This window comes from Schistocerca gregaria, chromosome 6 (assembly GCF_023897955.1).
Source record: "Schistocerca gregaria isolate iqSchGreg1 chromosome 6, iqSchGreg1.2, whole genome shotgun sequence".
Taxonomy (NCBI): domain Eukaryota; kingdom Metazoa; phylum Arthropoda; class Insecta; order Orthoptera; family Acrididae; genus Schistocerca; species Schistocerca gregaria.
In genome coordinates, this window is record NC_064925.1 from 5,064,547 (window position 1) to 5,087,671 (window position 23,125).

The 23,125-nt window shown below is 44.1% G+C and overlaps 1 protein-coding gene across 2 annotated transcripts in view; it reads right to left on the reverse strand.

The window, feature by feature from the left end:
* LOC126279135 (protein FAM151B-like) overlaps positions 1–23,125 on the reverse strand; it is a 379,014-nt gene that overhangs the window by 186,618 nt on the left and 169,271 nt on the right. For both annotated transcript variants that reach the window (XM_049979636.1, XM_049979637.1), the window contains exon 2: positions 15,243–15,401. In XM_049979636.1, the coding sequence (XP_049835593.1) occupies positions 15,243–15,401 (159 nt within the window). The remainder of the gene's footprint in view (positions 1–15,242; positions 15,402–23,125) is intronic.

A 23,125-nucleotide genomic window follows, 5' to 3' on the forward strand; every position in this document is an offset into this window, starting at 1 on the left:
GGTATGGTGTAACGCTAAGGAAAGCTATCGTGCATAAGTGTGTCGTACGATGTCAGGAACAATAAAAATACTTGCGTTCTGGATACTGTGGCGGTGTGTAAAGCCATTACCGTTATGAAGAAAGCACATGCACCCAGAGATAATGATGTTTCAGTAAAATAAATCGAAGCTAGAGCAAAAGTAATACAAAAGTTGAAAAATTATTTACAGAACGTCTGCAAAACACAAAAATGGAACTGTTTTGCAAATGTTCTACTTCAGTTTCAAAAAGGGAGATTCCATTGTGTCTGAATCGGAAAGCTTGAACTGCCGATGACCGGCAACCAGTCCCTATCTAGTGTACCTTCAGCAGAAAAACATCTGAAGCCGGTTAAGGGTGACAAAATGAGTTTGATGATCTACATACTGACAGGGAATACCGCGCATCATTCCTAGTAGTGGACGGGGCAGTCACGGTGTTGCGTAACCCTCAAAATCAGCGCGTACTGCGAAGAATGACTTTTTACAGTGAAACATGGACTTTTCATGCGAAACCGCTCCAAAACTGAGGACTGCTCGGAGGATAATCGACAGATCCGTGTCACCTCCTACCTTGTAAAGATAAGGCAGTTTGAACTGCGTAATACTCTACTAGGCATGATTCAATTGGAGGTGATGCGTCATTTCTTTTTTCCACCTTTGAACTGACTTTACACGGAGAATCGCAGTGCAGATTCGATTTTTCACATCTACAGGTCACAGCCAGGCGTGGAACCAATTATAAATGAAACACGAAAATCATAAGATCAACGGGGTATCGAAAGCCCTTGAAAAGAAGAAAAAAGAAAAGAAAGAAACCAAAGAAAAACACTGTCGAAGAAAAGAAAGGAGAAACAATTGAAATAACCGTACTTCTCGTACGTACATGTAAAGAGAAACGTTGTAGTATAGATCTACATCCATACTCGGCAAACCATTGTGAAATGCGTGGCAGAGAGCACGTCCCATTGTCCCAGTTACTACGTTTTTCCCGTTCCATTCACGTATGGGCCGCAAGAAGAATGCTTGTTTAAATGCCTCCGTGCGTTCTGTAATTAATCTAATTTGGTTCTCACTATCTGAATGAGACCGATATGTAAAAGGTTGTAGTATATCCCTAGAGTCATCATTTAAAGCCTGTTCTTGAAACTTTGTAAGTAGGCCTTCTTGGGGTACTTTACGTCTATCTTCAAGTGTCTGCCAGTTCAGTTTCTTCAGCATCTCTGTGACAAACTCACACGGATGAAACAAACCTGTGTCCATTCGTGCTGCCAAAATGCCCTTCTGTGTATACGTTCAATGTCCCCTGTTACTCCCACACACTTTAGCAATATTCTAGGATGGGTTGCACGAGTGATTTGTAATTTATAAGCAGCCTTCCTTGTAGATTGATAGCATTCCGTTTCATAACCCTACATAGTGTTATAGTCAGGTATTCGTATGACTTAACCGATTCTTGTTGGAACGCGTTGATGTTACAGTCAAAGGATACTTCGTTATTTGATTGTTTGAAGTGCATAATTTTCCATTTTTGAACATTTTAAGTAAGTTGCCAATCTTCGCATCAGACTTAAATATTAGCAGGAACTCAGTGAATATTAATGCAACTTCTTTCAGATAGAACTTCGTTACAGATAACGTATCATCTGCAAAAAGCCTGATTTTACTATTTATATAGTCTGCAAGGTCATTAGTATACTACATGATAGTGCTTCTACATCTGATGATGACTTTCCATCCTCGATAACATGCTGCGTCCTCCCTACCAAAAAGTCGTCAATCCACACTAATTAATATTGATGCCCCACACGATCGTACTGTTGATAATAAGGGCGGACGTGGTACTGAGTCAAAAGCTTTCCGTCGCAATCTGTTCCACCGCGCTACCGTGTCGCGGGGCGCGGACGGCGGAGGGATCGCGCCGCGGGCGGAGGGTATTTAAATCGGCCGCCGCCGCGACCGAACCCAGTTCCCCCTGAGCAGCCATAGCGTACGGATCTCCGTGCCGGCGCATTCACAGGAGCTCAGTCCGTCAGTTCACCTGATGATGGCGACATGTTTGATCGCCGAAATATTGTGCCCGTTGGACACTATAGACCGGCAGTATACCCGTGGATATTTTGATTAAAAAAATACTGCACCTACCCGACTGCCATGATAAAAAGCTTTCAATATGTCATGTGAGGAAAAGTGCGAGATCCGTATCGCGTCATCGATTTTTACCGCATTCCATGATGGTTGGTACGAAGGGGATTATTCTGTCCGAGATATGTCATTAATCTTGAGCTCAAAATATGTTCTAAGTTTCTGCAACAAATCGATGTCAAGGATATAGGACGATAGTTTTGTAGATCATTTCTGCTACCCTTTTAGTAAATCGGGGTCACCTGCTCTTTCTTCCAGCTACTGGGCACTCATTTTTTTTTCGAGGGATCTACGATAGACCATAGTTAAAAGAGGGGCTAACTCACCCGCAAGTTCAGCATAGAATCTGATAGGGATTCCATCGGAACATGGAGTTTTGTTCAGTTTTATTTATGTCAATTGTTTCTCAACGCCACTGGTACTTACCTCACTCATCTTTTCAGTGGTACAGAGATTAAATTGAGGCGATGCTCCTGGGTCTTCCTTTGTAAAGGAATATTTGAGAAAGGAGTTACGCATCTCTGCTTTTGCTTTGCTACCTTCAGTTTCAGTTCATGTCTCATTTGCAGGGGAGTGGACACTAACTTCGGTGCCACTAACAGCCGTTACATACGACGTCAATTTCGTGGGGTTTAGTGAAACATCATTTGACAGTATTCTGCTACGGTGGTCACTGATGGCTTCGCGCTTTCCTCTCTTCACAGCCAACCTCTTTTTATTCAGCATCTCTGGTTCTGTACCGACCCGATGTCACCCGACTTCCACCGATTCCTTTATCTCCAGGAAAGGCCCACTGAGCGTATAGTAAATGTGGATGGTGTACTATCATCGACACTTTTGTTGATTTATACTTAGCGTGACTGCTGTGAACATTCGCTCCTGTGGGAAACTGAGATCCGAACTACAAATGGAGCATGGTGACGCTCTTTAGAGTATCTGCCACCCACGTCGACTCCAAGTGAAGCTTTCTCCGCATTTAGCGGGAATTGCGGCCAGGAGGCAGGCGACGAGCCGCTTCACGATTCGCCAGCCCTTTGAAGGTGCGGAACTCAGCGGCGCCTCTCCAGCTAGAGAGAGCAGCCGCGATTCCGACCTCTCCCTTTGAAGGCTATTGCGCGATTATTATCACGCACTGCAGAACCGGACAAAAGGCGCTCGTCGACGGCGGGGCTTTATGTTCGTTCACCAGCACGGCCGCCACAGGCAGCAAATGAAACGACCAGCTGCACACGTGCGGATTACGAAAGAGAACATAAAAAAAGACAAAAAAGGAAGTGAGATTGGTGTTTAGAGTCCCGTCGACAGCGAGGTCATTAGTGACGGTAAAGTGGATATTAAAGGCAAATGCCTGATTCCTGGCCCATTTTAGCCGCCACGCTTTGCTCTAATCCGAGCTGCCCACTGCTATTTGCTGCTGCCTAACGAGAACGCGTCCCCACAGTTTGAAAGCAAAGCTCGACTTTCCTCATCCGTCTGCAGGCAGATTCTTTGCAGTAAGGCCTGTCTCTGGCAAGGTATAACTTAATAACTAAATGTCCTCCCCTATAACACATCTTGATGTTCTACGAAAGGTTTCTCATTGTTCTATACAAAAGTTGGCCAAGAAACTTGTATAATTTTTATAAAAACATGATTTTTATTGTTTGGGAATTAGTGGAGTAGCTATCAAGTAGCAACGGCAGCAGACGTCAGTGGAAGTCGGAAACTCGCAGCTGTAACGTGATGTTCACTAGAACATCATGTTCCACTGTGGTTTCTTAGTGTAGCCGATGGTGGTCACGTTCTATGTCAACTTGGTGTAGCGTAAGCCTGTGGAAAAGCATCCACTGTGTGCTCCCTCGCAGGTGGTGAGGAAAACATAGATACGTAACGACCAAAACCGGCAACTAAAAACGAAAAAAAGGTCAGTGGGCGTGGATGACGAGTGGTGTTCTGACGGTACCTACGGAAGTCAACTCGTCAGAGCATGAGGGTCACGAACGTTGTTAAGGGTCGGAAAAAATGAAGACTGCAAGTGAATTTTCTTAATCTGATCATAGAATTTTCCCGAAACCCTTCAATGTATACTGAGCTATGTAACTGTCATTAGTGACAACGATATTGTAAAAATAGAGCTGTCGTTTGGCTCGAGTTGTTCAAATATAGAAGAATCATTGAAGAAGAGAGTAAAATGATTATTTCAGTAGTGATCAGTAGTGAACAGTTTTCTTTCAGCAACACCCTGCAGGAAGTATTATTCCGACGAAACCAAGTTCGTACACAGCGGTGGTACAGAATAGCTGGACCACGAGAACTCATCATGTAAAGCAACTCAAAAGGTTTTGTATATTTTTCCCTAGACGATTCCGTTTTTGTTTTGTTTCAGTTAGTAAACAATTAGTAGTAATGGCTACACGTCGAGAGAGAGAGAGAGAGAGAGACGAATGAGTGATGTAGTACGAAGCAAAATCATCCATTGCTGTCCAAGGAAATTTCCGAGGTGAGTTTTAGATGTTAAGACGGTGAACACTTGACAGTTGGTATCACAAGTTCCTCCTCCATATCTGTCTCATCAGTTGACAAATGACTTCAAACTATTCAGACTGTGCAAGAACTGAAGGGTAACCACTTGTAGTTTCACCACGAATACTAAGATGACGGACCGAATCGGGGAAAACCCAACCATTTAGAAACGTCGTTTTCTCTGACAAAGCAACCTTCCACACATATGGGAAGGTTATTCGGCACTGCATTCGGCTCTGGAATTCGGAAAATTCCCACACTTTTGGGGAACATGAGAGAGACAGTGAGAAGGTAAATGTGTGGTGTGCGCTAATGAAGGAGAGCATATTTGGACCATATTTCCTCATCGAGCAAAGAGGAACGGGAATCGTTTATCTGGGCATGCTTTATCAATCTGCCTTCTTTCCTGTCAGCCAAATGCGACCTCCCTGCAGTGTGGTGCACCACTGCACGGAAGTTTACGTGTTGGTGACTTTCTAGACCGAACACATCCACTCTGATGGATGGGACGCCGAGAGGCCACCGCGATCTTCGGACGTACAGTAGAAATTCTGGAGTTCTTGAGGTAGACTTGGTGAATGAGGTTGTGAATGCCTGGGCTTTACCGTGACTTTAGCGATATCCGGAGAAAAACTGTGGATGTCATAATCATGACGCTACAGATGCTTTTGCGCGCATGGGTTGCTCGGTTGAGTATCATCTAAACATTTTAAAGGTTACGAAAGCTGCCGTTGTAGAAGTAAGAGGATTATGTCTGGTTTTTGGGGCGCTCAACTGCGCGGTCATCAACGCCCGTACAAAGTCCCAGTTTTTACTCAATCCAATTTTTTCACAATCGTCTAGCAAGTGTCATGAATGATGATGATGATGATGATGATGAAATGACGAGGACAACACAAACACCCAATCCTCGCCCTTGTAGAAGTATATTAATATACTCTATGCCGCGAAGAGCAAGTAAATATGCCTCAGTTTTCCTAATAGCTTTTGGACACCGTATTTACGTCGCTCAGGAGTCATGAGAATACGAGAGATTAGATCCCGTGCGGAGCAAAACAAAAATTTTTACTGGCTAAATTATTAAACAACATATGATGCAAAGTAGCTAGTGTTGATACGTAATAGCCGCCGGCGTGAACTGCACAGTGGCTTGCGATGTGTACTCGTACGTGCAGATGTAGAATAAAGCAGAACTGTAACAGCACCCAACACCCCATACCGTTAATTGGCCGCCAGACTGAACAGAGAACACCCACAACAGGCGGTGGCGTCGTCCACTTTGAAGGGATGGCATTATAGAACAACTGTTCCGTACTCAATGGATTCCTGAAATACAGCTGCCTGAAACTCAGCACATAGGCTACTTTGAGGCACACGTCATCACGGGACCACATGGAAATCGTGTTTTGTAACTCTTTTTAAATTTATGGCACGTGAAATTCAGAACTCAGGTATGAACCACAGCCGCGCGGGCTAGCCGCGCAGTCTCACGCGTCTTGTCACGGGCTGGCCGGCTTCCCCCGTCGGAGGTTCGAGTCCACCCTCGGGCAGGGGTGTGTGTCTTGTCCTCAGTGTAAGTTAATTTGTGTTGGATTAAGTAGTGCGTAAGCTCAGGGGCCGATGACCTTAGCAGTTACCACAAATTTCCAATATCAACCATAAAAACCATTTCGATGTAACTCTAAAAAATTATCGAAAAAGTCAAGTGTGAAGTTTTCCATGCGTCTTTAATATGCTAAAGTAAGTTCAACATTTCGACAGAGTGTGGGGCTCTAAGGTAGAATGCCTATCAACGATGTTGGCGGCCTGGGTTCGATTCCCAGATGACTCAAAATGTTAAACAAAGGCACTTGTTCTATGACCATTTGCATGAAGTGTAAAATACATAAAGATGTAAAAAAAATGGCTAGTTATGGAGACTGTCAATCGCTGGCTCGATTCTCCTTTCGATCATTTTTTCTTTTTTCGTTAATTTTCAATACCTACAGCATTTAAATATAAAACTCATAAAATATATGGTAATTAAAACATACCTATTTAACTATTTTACGAAAAATACCCGTCTTATTATTTCTCATTGCATACCACAACACAAAAATCCAGTTTTCATTGCAAATATAAATTATTAAACTACCAATCTTTTATAAAATATTGTGTAAGTTTAAAAAAACAATTTATAAATTACTTTTTTCATCTTTATGTATTTTACGTTTCATGGAAATGTTGGTAGAACCAGCACCTTTACTCAAAAATTTCCATTGATTAGGAACTGAACACAGATCCCCAAAGCGGCAGACAAGCATTGTAGCATAGTGTGACACAACCCGTGGAACAAACAATCCTTGGTGTCTAGGTATTAAAGACGCTGGATAACTCCAAGCATTTTGAGAGATGCAGCGAAGTGCTTTGGTGACAGATATTTAAGTCCTGAAATTTACTTATAACTCCAAATACACACACACACACACACACACACACACACATATATATATATATATATATATATATATATATATATATATATATTCGATTGGTCTGGTCTCGTTGTGAGATACACATAGCGCTTGCGCAAAGGGATGGAGTGGGGTATCTTACAGTTCTCGTTGGTGTGAGTTGGAACGACTGCAGCGGCTAAATAGCGCAGTTCGTATTCAGTGCTGTGATGCCGTGAGCATTTGCATGTGCAGGGTACGGCGACAGTCACTACAATGGAAATGCGACGTCTCCTGCGACAGAATACCGATCACAGAATCCTGAATGGGTAATTGCTAATATCGAATTGGTGCAAGAGGTACCATAGCAAAGAGTAAAGTGAACGGAAGTAATGTCTCACTTGGACTGGCGATAATATTCACACTGTAGCGGACAGTAATTTCCAGCGTCATTTCTCAGTTTACGTGTAAGGCTGTTGCTTAAGCATCCGAGTCACCGGTGGACATACTGCAGACAACCGTTTCATTTGTGTAGGGCGTCTACCGTTTTTCGGTATTAGTACTTTGAGTGTGATACTTTGACAGCAAGGAATGAAACGTACATCGCTGACAAGTAAGACTACAACACCAGAAAGAATAGCAAGTGACGTAATGTTATTTAAGTACGCACTATATTGGAGAGAATACATGGCTACATTTGATCTGAGGGTGGGCTGCGTGTGGATCAGAGCTACCGCCGCTGGCAGAGACAACGGTTCCAACCCGCCACGAAATGAAGTCGAATCGATCTAGCGTGATAGGTACGGATACGTCCTGGTGCGTGACTTGGACCTTGAGTCCATGCCAGACGTCATCAACCGTAGTGTCTCGCGACCTCATGGTGACGCGCCAGTCTCTTGGCCTGTGGAGGGGGGGGGGGGGGGGGGTATGGGGAGGGGGGAGGGTATGTGGGGATGCGGAAGCGTGAAGCATGCTAGCGAGAGCAATAGCCGAACACGTACTACATCATGGCACATCAGGACAGTATGGGAAAAAAGCTTTGTTGTGATATTTTGCTGGAAGACGGGTACTGACGATAAACCGCATTGCCAGAAGATCGCGAACCCGCCACTGATAAACTCAGCCCCTTAGTGGCAGACGCTATTCCTTCTTGCACGGGGCGTAACACCATCTTCTCACAACTACCAACATCCTAATGTGAATTCCGAATGACAAACGCAGTAGGTTACCTCTCCTTATACATCTACCTACTCTTTGCGATTACACTGTAATGGTAATCGTTAGCATTTACAAGCACGTGGTGCACTTCATGCCAGTCTGACGTTTCTTGCGTGTACGGTGTTGTGGTTTTAATAGACAGTAGTGAACTTGCTGTAACTTGACTTCTCTCCACATTCCCAGATACATTTCCAAGACCAAAAGGCTGGAGATTTTAATCAAATCCAGTGCCAACCAAATTACAATGATACAAAAATGTTGTTTTGTAGAGATAATTTTAATTGCAGGATAGGCTTTGGACACTGTAGCACACAAGCGACTCATAGTAAAACTGCGTGCTTATGGAATATCGTCTTAGTTCAAAATTCATAAGGCGCTGAGCACTATGGGACTTAACATCTGAGGTCATCAGTCCTCTAGAACTTAGAACTACTTACACCTAGCTAACCTAAGGACATCACACACATCCATGCCCGAGGCAGGATTCGAACCTGCGACCGTAGCAGTCGCGCGGTTCCAGACTGAAGCGCCTGGAACCGCTCGGCCACCGTGACCGGCTATCGTCTTAGTTATGTGACTGGATTTGCGATTTCCTATCAGAGAGGTCACAGTTCGTAGTAACTGACGAAAAGTCGTCGAGTAAAACAGAAGTGATTTCTGGCGTTCCCCAAGGTAATGTTATTTGCGCTTTGCTGTTCCTTATCTATATAAACGATTTGGGAGACAATCTGAGCAGCCGTATTCGGTTGTTTGAAGATGACGCTGGCGTTTATCGACTAATAAAGTCATCAGCAGATCAAAATAAACTGCAAAACGATTTAGAAAAGGTATCTGTAAATTGTCAATTCACCCTACATAACAAGTAGTGTGAGGTCATCCACATGAATGCTAAAAGGAATCCGTTAAACTTCGGTTATTCAACTAAATACCTAGAAATTACAGTTACGAACAACCTAAATTGTAAGGAACAGATAGAAAACATTGTAGGGAAGGCCAACCAAAGACTACATTTTATTTGCAGGACACTTAGAAAATGCAACAGACCTACTAAGGAGAAATGGGACCTCTGCCTAGGTCGTCGATGATTGTCGTCCAGGGTTGTGCACAACCCGCGACTCATCGCTCGACACAATGCGACGCCGTTCATCGGCAGGTCATGCTTCATCGTGGCGGCATCACCGCAAAACGCAGCGGTTCGCGCTGTGGTGATAACGCCAGGCTATGCATGCACCGGTAATTCCCTCGTCCCGCTACTGCAGGATGACACACAATGTTTCAGGGAGTACATTACTTGTTCCCTCATGGCAAACACAAATGTGAAGGTGTTACAGTTAGCTTCTTGCACCGAGCACTCAACTTCCCTTCCGGTCACCACTGGGCCACTGTCAAATGAAAATACCTCAAAAACCTGTATATTGCGTGATCCGAACAGCCGGCCAATTGGATACGCTCCAAGCGGCCAGGGCGCTGATAACGCTGCCTCACACGTGTACGAGGCATCCTCGTCTCCTTCACAGTGATTACTCACCACGTCTCGCTGTCCACGTGCCTCGTACCAACACCGACTCAAAGGAAGGCCACGGCGCTTGTTGGTGACGTCACGTCAGCTAGGCACGCCGAACGCCGGGTCTGTTGCAAGCATACTCATAATGGTGGTGTCTCCCTCTCTGACACAGGAAAATATGAAACTATTGGCGGTAGTTGACCAACACATATTGTTCTGAGAGATTTCTGCAATCTATTAATTGTGAAATTCATTGTACTTCTAAACAAATAGTGTACTCCTGAACTTAAATTTCCACCTGTTTTAATGATTGACATACAAAAACAACTTCATGGTCCAGCAGCAACAGAATTCGTGCTTCTTTACCTTATTTGTAAATGTGAGGAAGTTAACGTTTGTACTGGGTTGCTTTTACAAGAAACTGTGAGCATATTGATGGTCTTCTTTAGGTATCTTGGTTGACAATGGGGCGAGGAGCACTGAATGTTAAAGAAATATCTTGCGATTGTACACGTTGGGGGAGGGGGTGGGGTACAGAATAAGAGGCAAAAGAGAGGTACTTGTTTTATCAAATAAATTTTTTTTATCTTATAAAGTTTCTCCTTTCAGTTGAAAGAGGGGAATATTTATCTTTTCTAATGTGCATGTTTAAAAAAGTTTAAGCTCAGCAGTATTTTCGATGTATGGAGCTATTTTGTTTCCTGTTTAGAATTTCTTTCGTTGAAAACGACTGTAATCTAATGATTGGCAACAGTTGGACATTTTCACACGTAAATTAGTTCACATTTCCAGTGACGATGTCAAACGAAAATAAATAAATGAATAAAAGAAACGAGTTCATTGTAAGGTGGTTGGGGTAAGTTTCGATAGCAAAATGGATCAAGTAAATATAGTTACTTGAATGAAAAATTTCGGAAGCTTGCAATGGGGCAAAGCGTCTTCTCATATTGATCTACGTTTGTTTCGACAGGATTCAGTAATACCGAACTATGATCTTCGTTTGTAGCTTTACGATAGTAAGAAAATCTTTCATCTAAATAAAACTGCAGAATACAAAACGATACCAAACATTTTGTCCAAAAATAAGAGATTTATAGTGATACGCACGCCCAGGCGTTTGTGCCTGCAACAGACCTGGCGTTCGCCGTGCCTGGCTGACGAGACGTCACCAACAAGCGCCGAGGCTTACTTTGAGTCGGTGTTGCTCGTACACCCTACTGACCCTGGTATCTAGACTAAATACGAACAATATCTGCTGACATTTAGAAAGGCACTGTGGTGTTGGGGTGATCGAGACAGCGGACACGGAACAGTAAGCGGCGTCAGAGGGACGCGGCAGCTCGTCACCGGGACCACAGGCCTCAGCGTACCGACGTCTGGCTACAGGCAGCTCACCTCCGTGGTGAGCCGAGCGAGACGCTCCTGTACCATACTCACCATCACAATAAATCTCATGTGAACAAACACAAACGCGATGATTGGTCAGAAGCCGTAGCACACGTGCACTGATGTTGCGCTCTTGGAAGTAGGTCCTACTTATCTACAAGATATCTTTTTGCTTACTTACGTTAAATGAAACTTTAAGATATTCTAATGCGGTAACAGCCATCAAAGCTTTTCTTAATTTACCTATATAGTTCTTATTACGAAAATCGTGTACTGTCAGTTTCCGTACTGTTGTACTGTGATTGACGCGCTGTTAATACGCAGCATCAAAATGGTTGAGGCTGCTTCCTGTTCCGTATAATAACATGTCTGTGGAACACGGGTAGGCAGTAGTGTGAAATAGGTTGTTCTTAATGTTTTTCATAGAAAAAATCGGCTTTGAAGTTTTCCAAGGGACCGTATTTAACACAGTTGAGATACAAATACACCGTGGATGTATAGCGGAATACGAAGCGTGGTAGATTGATAACGTAGTGAGTTCATGGCTCTCTGCTCCAAGTATCACCTTGGTCATTCTTTTTTTCCGTTCAATTTCAAATACCTACATCTCGTAATTGTAAAATTCATCTTCATTTTTTATGAATAATGCACGTCTCCATGTTTCTAACTACACATTGCACGCGAACTTATTGTTTTCATTTCAAATATAAATTTTTAATCATCGATATTTTATGAAAGATTGTTAATAAAGGTTGATTAATTTAAGAAAACATAACAATTTAATTTTTAGGACATAAATGAAAAACCAAATACTCTTTATTTGGACTATGTCCATTGTTTTATACCACAGACGTAGTCTCACACGAACCACAGATGCAGATGTGTATCGTAGAAACATGAAAAACGATCATTTTCACAGCATCGAGCACTCCGTACAGGCGCTGCATTTTTACATTTGCCACTGTGCTACTACTACATGAAACCGACAGAACTGACCTGGATCCAAGTTAAGATTTGGCCCAAAGACTGTCAAGCTGCCAAACGTACTGGAACAAGCGCACGCAGCTTTTTCAGACGTCACTGGCGAACTCAGGCGGTATATAGAACGGCGCGTCATAAAAGAAGAGGAGAGAATAGGGCGCCAGCCTGGCTTCGTTGATCGACTCGTTATCAGTGTAGCAGAAGGCAGTTCCATAGTTGAAATGCATTTATCAGCTTCCGATAAGGAAGGAGCTAAGAGATTGCCAGACGACAGACTCTAATTAATACCTTTTGGCTTCAGTATTTAACAATACGGTGAAACCTTGCAGTATGCTTTTGCATCACACATATAGAGTAGGTCGTTCAGAAAAATTACTCTGTGCTTAAGTTGGGAATTTTCATCACTCTTGTTTGTAATCAGGGTACGAGTACTATGTTAGGTGAAAGCGAGAGCATTTTACGCCTTCCGTCTGGTCACCTGAGAAGCGTGCGGTAGTGCTGGAGTTTCGCCGAATATTATTTGAGTCTTTATAAAAATTAAATCACATTCTAAGCTATATTGTTTCTCTGCTCGTCTCTTTTTACGCCTGAACTGCAATTGCTCACGTCATTGCAGGTTAGTTGGACCAGCTGAATGGACAGTGCTGTCAAAGTTTAATGCGTCAGTAAAGCTGTTGGCCCGCATTATCCCCTATTCTGTGTGCGCGTAACACAGCATAAAACGGACTGTACTGGACAAAAATGTTCAAATGTGTGTGAAATCTTATGAGACTTAACTGCTAAGGTCATCAGTCCCTAAGCTTACACACTACTTAACCTAAATTATCCCAAGGACAAACACACACACCCATGCCGAAGGGAGGACTCGAACCTCCGCCGGGACCAGCAGCACAGTCCATGACTGCAGCGCCCCAGACCGCTCGCTGGTCCCGCGCGGCTGTACTGGACACAGATTGGGTTCTGCCCCACGTGACGCGAAATCCAATGAGATTGAATAAAGCGCGGAAGAATACATGGCGAAATATTTATATCAGGTTCATTCTTAGGATGAACAGAATATTGTCTCCAGGACAATTCATGAGTTTTCACATGAGGATATTCGCCAACATGGCGTGTTCAATATGTTTTTCAATGTGTGTGAAATCTTATGGGACTCAACTGCTAAGGTCATCAGTCCCTACGCTTACACAGTACTTAACCTAAATTATCCGAAGGACACACACACACACACACACACACACACACACACACACACACACACACACACACACACACAGCCGGCCGCGGTTCTGGCGCTGCAGTCCGGAACCGCGGGACTGCTACGGTCGCAGGTTCGAATCCTGCCTCGGGCATGGGTGTGTGTGATGTCCTTAGGTTAGTTAGGTTTAAGTAGTTCTAAGTTTTATTGGACTTCTGAACTAAGATGTTGTGTTCCATAGTGCTCAGAGCCATTTGAACCATTTTGAACACACACACACACACACACACACACACACACACACACACACACCCATGTCCAGGGAGGACTTGAACCTCCGCCGGGATCAGCCGCACCGTCTATGACAGCAGCACCTCAGACCGCTCTACTAATCCCGCGCGGCTAACATGACGCGTAGCACGAGTTTCACCGATAACGTGTTGCAGGTAGGTAGGAGTACGCAATAAAAAATGTATCTGCTAATCGATATTGTTTTACGTTGCAACAACCAAAACAGGCAGACCGCAATGTACTGCCGAACAGGGACCGTCGAGCATTGCGCAGTTTCGGTGTAGACAGTCGGATGAAATCAAGCCTGAGTTTCAAAGTGCTACCTGAAATGAAGCTAGCACAATGGCTGTACAAAGAATTTCTGTAGTCACTGATAAAAGATGCATGAGGTGATCTAAGGAGCAACGTCAGTGCACACTGGGTGACTGGGAAAGAGTCAATTGGACTGAGGAATCACTCTGTACCCCGTGGCAATCCGAAGGAATTGTTTTGGCTTGGCGAACACCTTGAGAACGTTGCCTGCCCTCACGTGTTGTGCAAACAGTGAAGTATGGACGAGGTAGTGTTAACGATACTGGAATGCTACTCGCGGTTTTTCAATGGTTCTTGTACAGAGCTTAAGAAGACGGAAATTGCGGAAGCGTACGGACACATTTCACAAAATCGCGTACCTGCGTGGCAGAGCGCCCTGTCACAGCACTATCTGCGAGACATTGGTTCGTGGACCATAAAATTCCTGAAATGGACTGGCATGCCCATCGTCCCGTCCTGAATACAATGGAAAACTTTGCGATGAGTATCAACGTCGACATCGCACCAGACCACGGCGTCCGACAACAGTTCCTTCTTTGTGTTCCGCTCTTGAAGAAGGGTGGGATGCAGACATTCACACTCCTTACGGCAAGGGATCCCAGACAAGTTCAAGTCGCCATAAAGGGGAGGCACGCCTCATATCACTGCCGCACACTAACAGGAGTCCGGCCGCTTCTGGTCACACAGTGTACTTCATCCTACCAAAAATATTTACTATTAAAAACAGTCTTGGTCACGATTTATTTATTAAGGTGACCAGTTTCGACCACTACTGTGGTCATCTTCAGACCACTGAGTAGGAACCTCTTTCTGCTGGAGAATCACTAGTGATGTAGTGATTCTCCAGCAGAAAGAGGTTCCTATTCAGTGGTCTGAAGATCTCCAGCAGAAAGAGGTTCCTATTCAATGGTCTGAAGATGGCCACAGTAGTGGTCGAAACCGGTCACCTTAATAAATAAATCGTGATCAAGACTGTTTTTAATAGTAAATATTTGTAACACATTAATCACTGTCACTCCCATAATGTATTCAAAAGTAATCAACCAAAAATACTTTTACACCTAATGAATAACATTATCTAATTTCTGTCTCTATGCTGCCGCTGGAACACAAAAAAATTGCGATGAAACTTGTAGGAGTACGTAATAAAAAACTTATCTGCCAAACACAAAATAACAGCAAGTGACGTAAGCTCTGTAGAGCGGCACAGCTGTGAACAGGGAACCAGTGCTGCCGGCTGCCTCGGCGTACTCACCGTTGAGGGCTTTGGTCAGCGCCTGCCGGCTGTTGACCCGGTGGGCCCACGTCACTTTGGTGCGGTCATCCGCGATGCCCTCGAAGTACTTGGTGATCTCCTCAAACTGTGGACCTTGCTTCATCTCCTGCGCCATCGTCACGATGGTTGAACCACCGCCTGAAACCACACAAGGAAAGCCATCTGTCAGCGACAAAAGTCTACAAAAGTAGTCGTGCGAGCAAATGCGAGCATCACTAGAATTTTTGCATCAGTAATACGTTCCAAATTTTCTTTTAAGGACCACCTTATTTAGCCAAGACTGCTTATTTGCTCAGGATTGTTTTATTATCAACCGATACCTGTAGTCTTTGCTGACGGTAGTTTTATTTACTTCACTGTTCCCCAATTTCGACAACAGACTATTTCCAAGTGAAAGTACTGTAGAGTTCTATGAATACTACCCAAACGGTAACCGAACACCAGTTTTTCATATAACTTGCATTAATCGCCTTGTTCCTGCCAAGTCCACTTGAAAATAGCTTTGCGGCCGAAAGTGAACAATAGGGTTATAAACAAACAGTGTATTCGACAAATAAATAATCTGGATGACTCGTTGGGTAAGTGCCAAGGTGCCCTTTTAGCTTGTTGGCTTAAGTAAATTCCGAGGGCGCCGAGAAAAACACTGACGTATACAAACAAATCTTCGGACTGAGGACAATCGTACTTTTTGGATGAAATAATGTAGTCTTCCAAACAATTTCTATTATAGGTAGGTTCCAAGCTGTGCTTAAATACATACAAAGCAGAGACGAGTTAAGGCTATTGTAACATAAATGACATGATGAAAGTTCCGCGGTCGTTTGTTAAAATTTGTTTTATAACACCTACCAGCCACGAATCCAATTCATGACACATTTTTAAAACATAATTTATAATATGTTCATTTAGTATCTGCAGTTAGTTGAATAGTAATTCCGCTACTGTCGATAATCTACTGATGATAGTGTCATCTCTTTCAACCTATATCTAACGCGTAATGTAAACGACCTATATATTCATGTTGTTTCCTCCCTATATGCTATCAGTTCTTGTTCAAACAAGAGTTGTTTATGTCAGATCAGACTGTCAAATGTCACAGTTCTAAAAATTCGTGATCGAAGTGGCAAACGCACACGCCACGGTAATAAGTACTTCCACGACATATTTTTCGCTACACGGAATATGCATGCTACCGACAATAACTGGGTCATTTTTATCGTAAGTACATAGACCATACATTTATCATTTCATTTTTAACTTGAGCTTTACCTCCATTTTCATTTCTATTTCGCATCTACGTATATCAATTAAAATTGTCGTCACTGCAGAACATCACAGTCTTGTTATCATTCGACAGCTCACCACGAAATACAATGAAGCAATGACGCAAAAAAGTTCCGAGACGGAAATGGCAGTGGGTAGAAACAATAAAATGTTTTAAAATTTCAGTAACTGATTAGTGGTTCGTATCTGTTGCGAAACCTGCTTACGCAAATAGAAATCTCTGACTACAAGCTACTGTTGAATATAACGCCAGTAATTTCTTCGATCACACAGCGTCACAGTACATTTCGGACGGAACAGCGAGCATACACAACACGCTATGCCTTAGTAGACGATGGATACTGGATTACGCCTGTGATACGTACAGGCTGTCCCTTAACCTACACAGACTTCGGATGAAAAGCAATACACAATCGTCTGTGACGTGTACTCATGGGAGCTCACCATTGTTTACAGTTTATACCTGGTTGTCAGAAGACGGAGCATTACTCATTACAAAACTTTCTAGACATGTAATTTATGTGTGCAGTACTGTCCGTTAATAAAAACGGTTTAACAAATCAATCCACTTTTGGTTTACTGTTTCATAGACATTAAAATCTTTTCCTAGCCACCATTCCTAAGTAAAAAGAACATCCTTCAGGAAATTTTTGATGATGTACGAGGGTTTGGATGGGAATATTTTAATAAATCAAATGCGGAAATAAGAGAATGTGATCTTTAATTACCAATATTCACTTTTGCACATAATCACCAGCCAACTGGATACATTTCTGCCAACGATGAACAAGTTTTCTGAAGCAGTTACGGAAAAAGTCGACACTCTGTTTTCGCAACCACAGTCTCACAGTTCTCTCAATATCCTCGTCAGAAGCATAATGATGTCCCAGCTGATCGTCTTTCATTATCAGGAACAGATGGGAGTCTGACGGCACTAACTAAATCTGGACTTTATGGAGGAAGCCGTTCGGTGGTGAGATTCAGTCTATGAAGCTCTGCTGTGGTGCCGCGTGAAGTATGTGGTTTGACATTGCAAAGCTGCAGGAAAACATTTCCTCTTTCCTTTCAGACCCTTGTTACCCGTCGTTGCAGAGGTTGCAGCGTTGTGATGTAACGCTCTGAATTTGTTGTTGTTCCACGATCAAGGAAATCAACATAAATAACACCATCTGCGTCCCAGAACACTGTGGCAATGATTTTTCCAGCTGAAGGCTGTGTCTTTAATGTCTTTTTCTGGGGGCGAGTCTTTGTGTCGATATTCCATAGACTGACGTTTCGTCTCCGGGTCGTAATGCAGTACTCACGTTTCGTCTTCTGTCACAATTTAATGGAGAAAGGCGTCATCATCATTCTCGTAACGCTAGAGGAGTCCCTGGCAAATTTCAAGTCTGTGCGCTTTCATTTCGGTCAGCAGCCGGCGTACCCATAGTGCACAGATATTTCAATATGGACAAGCAAAGCAATAATGTGACCCACACGTTCTTCTGAAATGCCGACTGTGCTTGCGATTTCTCTCTGAGTGATACGACGATCGTCCTGAATAGATATGTCAACACTTTGCTTGTGAAAATCGGTGGTTGCTGTCACACGACGTCCAGTTCTTTGTTTGTCACGCAGGTCAGATGTTCCCGCCTCAACATCTTTAAACATACTCGCCCAACGACGCACAGTACTCAAATCACCATAAACTGTTTTCATTCTCTGATGAATCTCTTTTGGGGTGACACCTTCTGCTGTAAAGAATTCATTGACTGCACGTTGCTTAAATCGCATTGAACGACCGTCTGCATAAGGTTCCATACTTTACACTGTAACAACACAACCGTTCAATGCTAAGACTTCCCGCCAACTGGAACTGTAGAGGAGAGGCTATAGACCAATACAGTACCTGCCGCATACCAATGCTGCCGACAGTTGAAGAGTTACGAAGGTGGAGGCATTACTTTTCAGTGAACCGTCATGTAATATGATACGATATTACGTGCGACAGCGCAAAGGGGAAATGTTGTGATAGCTGTATAGTCCCAAGATTGGTTTTATTCAACTATCACATTAGACTGGGCTGTTGCCTCAATTCTGTGTTTATCTCCCACGCTCCCTCCCTCCACTATCAAAATAACTACTCCAATGTGCCTCAATATGTATTATGTCAACCTATTCCTTTAATTAATCAGGTTGTGCTATAAATTCCCTCCCTCCGCTATTCAATTCAGTGTCGCTACGTTAGTCTGTCAGTCTACCTACCAAATCTTCTTCTTTTGCACCGCCACATTTCAGAAGTTTATAATGTCTGCACTGTTTATCGCATATATTTCATTTACATTTAAGGTTTCATTCCAAATCAGTACTTCCAGGAAATATATATATACAGGGTGTTTCAAAAATGACCGGTATATTTGAAACGGCAATACAAACTAAACGAGCAGCGATAGAAATACACCGTTTGTTGCAATATGCTTGGGACAACAGTACATTTTCAGGCGGACAAACTTTCGAAATTACAGTAGTTACAATTTTCAACAACAGATGGCGCTGCAAGTGATGTGAAAGATATAGAAGACAACGCAGTCGGTGGGTGCGCCATTCTGTACGTCGTCTTTCTGCTGTAAGCGTGTGCTGTTCACAACGTGCAAGTGTGCTGTGGACAACATGGTTTATTCCTTAGAACATAGGATTTTTCTGGTGTTGGGATTCCACCGCCTAGAACACAGTGTTGTTGCAACAAGACGAAGTTTTCAACGTAGGTTTAATGTAACCAAAGGACCGAAAAGCGATACAATAAAGGATCTGTTTGAAAAATTTCAACGGACTGGGAACGTGACGGATGAACGTGCTGGAAAGGTAGGGCGACCGCGTACGGCAACCACAGAGGGCAACGAGCAGCTAGTGCAGCAGGTGATCCAACAACGGCCTCGGGTTTCCGTTCGCCGTGTTGCAGCTGCGGTCCAAATGACGCCAACGTCCACGTATCGTCTCATGCACCAGAGTTTACACCTCTATCCATACAAAATTCAAACGTGGCACACCCTCAGCGCCACTACCATTGCTGCACGAGAGACATTCGCTAACGATATAGTGCACAGGATTGATGACGGCGATATGCATGTGGGCAGCATTTGGTTTACTGACGAAGCTTATTTTTACCTGGACGGCTTCGTCAATAAACAGAACTGGCGCATATGGGGAACCGAAAAGCCCCATGTTGCAGTCCCATCGTCCCTGCATCCTCAAAAAGTACTGGTCTGGGCCGCCATTTCTTCGAAAGGAATTATTGGTCCATTTTTCAGATCCGAAACGATTACTGCATCACGCTATCTAGACATTCTTCGTGAATTTGTGGCGGTACAAACTGCCTTAGACGACACTGCGAACACCTCGTGGTTTATGCAAGATGGTGCCCGCCCACATCGCACGGCCGACGTCTTTAATTTCCTGAATGAATATTTCGATGATCGTGTGATTGCTTTGGGCTATCCGAAACATACAGGAGGCGGCGTGGATTGGACTCCCTATTCGCCAGACATGAACCCCTGTGGCTTCTTTCTGTGGGGACACTTGAAAGACCAGGTGTACCGCCAGAATCCAGAAACAATTGAACAGCTGAAGCAGTACATCTCATCTGCATGTGAAGCCATTCCGCCAGACACGTTGTCAAAGGTTTCGGGTAATTTCATTCAGAGACTACGCCATATTATTGCTACGCATGGTCGATATGTGGACAATATCGTACTATAGAGTTTCCCAGACCGCAGCGCCATCAGTTGTTGACAATTGTAACTACTGTAATTTCGAAAGTTTGTCTGCCTGAAAATGTACTGTTGTCCCAAGCATATTGCAACAAACGGTGTATTTCTATCGCTGCTCGTTTAGTTTGTATTGCCGTTTCAAATATACCGGTCATTTTTGAAACACCCTATATATATTAGGGTCAATATATACATTAGGGTCAAAGGTGTTTTTGCTATTGCCAATCTGTTATGTCCACTTTGCTACCCAACCACGATATTATTGTGTCTTGCCTCTCGTGTCCTATCTCGGAAAGACGCGGCGATGTGGTGAGTAAGGAAAACGAATCGCAATGTGAATGATTTCATGAGAACTCTGCGTATAATTTCAAGTGTTTCAGCGTGTACTCGAACCAGTGCTTGTATTGGAATGGCATGTGATCGGTTTCTGTTATTCCAACAGCACCTGGCAAGTGGACACCTCAAGAAACCGAAACGGCCATCAGTTGACCGAAAGGAAAGTACGGTATCACGGCGCTAACATGTAAATTGCTGCCGATTGATCATGAGGTTTCTATCTCACCGGCTGTTTATGATTATTTTTCCCAACATTTTATACCTCCATCGTGTGTGTGTGTGTGTGTGTGTGTGTGTGTGTGTGTGTGTGAGAGAGAGAGAGAGAGAGAGAGAGAGAGAGAGTTTTGCTCCTTTTATTAAAAAGGAGAGTGACGGAAAAGGAAAGAGGGGGTGCGGCTGACGAAGGTACACAGGGCGGGCGAAAGTTCAACACAGAGATGGAGTGGCCGGTCTGGGTAATTAAAACGCCGCCCCTCCTCCAAACAAAGAGTTATCATAGTTTGTCTGCGGATGCGGCACAGCCCGCCAGGGTTCGCAGGCGAGCGGCCTCGACTGCGCCGCCTGCCACGAAATTGCTTTTACAGGAAATTGCAATCCCCGCTTTAATGTGGTCGCGCATGCAACACGGCAACGTGTGACCGGCGGGCAGGCAGATAGAGGAGCCCCGAAAAAACAGCCAGACTGGCTACAGCCACACCTGGCGTAAGGAGGCACGGCAATACTGTAAGTAGCATGCTCTGAAACTGAGTCAAATCTGAGAAGAACAGCGCTCAAACACTGAAACGGTGGCTTACGGGTCAATTATTTGCTCGTTCTAGCTTTGTTACAGCGACAGCGGCTGTGCTGGCGGTTGTTAGCGTCCCGTTTTGAATCTGCTTCGGCGACAGAAAGGATCTGCAGTGTTTTTGTTAGCACCGTCTACAGTTATCATCGAGAGATGAAGTTATCAAAACTGGTATTGTGTTGAATTATTTTAGCGCGTTTGCAATAATTTCTATTTTATTACGTCACATGTCTCAATGAGCTAAGGCAACCTGCAGCTACAATTAAAGGAAAGGTTGATATACCTAGTAGGAAGCTCAGAAAGCAGCTGTACGTCACATAAATAGTTCCCCACTGAACATCCATGTGCAAAACGTATATACCTGGTGGTTATAATTAAACTTTCTCTATTTAACATGTGGTAACACGGAAACTAATTACCGTATGAGAACCAAACTTGGTAGCACCAATGTCAAGGACATGGGAAAGAGAAACAACGCAGAATCAATTCAATTGAAACACTTGTTATGTGCTGCTGCGGTACAACACACATACCCGTACCATTTCTGCTGCAAAAGGAGCTCAATACGGCGCCCATCAGTGTCCAGAAGAGTCTCAAAGCGCAGGACTGCATTCCGCACAGCAGAACGAAGCTCGTCCGTAGGTATGCTGGCTACCTCTCTTGATATACTGCGAGTCAGTCAGCACATGTGTGAATGTTCCGCTGGTAAACCCCGTTCTTCAGGCAGCCTCATAACCAGAAATCGCAGGGAGTGGGATCAGGTGATCGTCACGGCCAAGCATTTGGAAACGGTCGCCTGATAATTCCATCCTTTCCAAATGTGTTTTGGAGAAGCATGTGAACTTCAGCAGCGATGTGCCGTTGGGCTCCATCTTGCTTGAAAACTTTTGGGTTCAATGCGTCTCTCTCCTGTAGGGCGGGTATGACGTGCTGGCGAAGCATATCGCTGAAACGCTGCACGCCTTTGGTCCTTGAGCGCCAATCTTTTAAAAAAAGAATGGGCCAATAACGGACATATCCGTGAAGCCACACCATTCGGTGACACGTTCACTACACAGAGGAACTTCATGCACCGTGACTGAAGGTGAAGGTCTCCACAGTGGGCAAGTCTGTGTATTCACCTCACCCGTCACAGAGAATTAGCTTCGTCTGTTCATAGGATGGTCCAACTTCAGTCCCTGCGAGAAAGTGGAGAGGCGAGTCAATACGTGGTTGTACGTCCTGTGGTACAAGCTGCTTTTGGATGTGGATCCTGTACGGATACCATTTGAGAATGATTCGAAGCACACTGGACCACGGGATGTTCAACTGTCGTGACGCAGCGGGAACTGCGCGCAGCGTTGTCTGCCGTAGCAACAGCGATTTCATCAACCAGCTGTGGTGTAACTGGTCATCGGCCTCTTCCCCGAGAGATGTCCACTTCTCCAGTTGATTAGAACTACTTCATCATGGTCCGCGCAGCAGGCGGAGAAAGAGGACCCTTCGGTAATCCTTTCAGCCTGCAATATTCCTGAAGTGCAGCTGCAGATTTGATGATACAGCCTCACCAATAATGCCCTGCTCCTTTCGTTCAAGATCTTCTTTACACGCCAACTAGTGCACTGCGACTGGTCAGGTGTGTGAGGCTAGAAATCACGATGACTGATTACGGTACCTGGTGGCCATAGTTGGAACTGGTCGGTGGCGCTGCGACGCATGAAAATCATGCACCC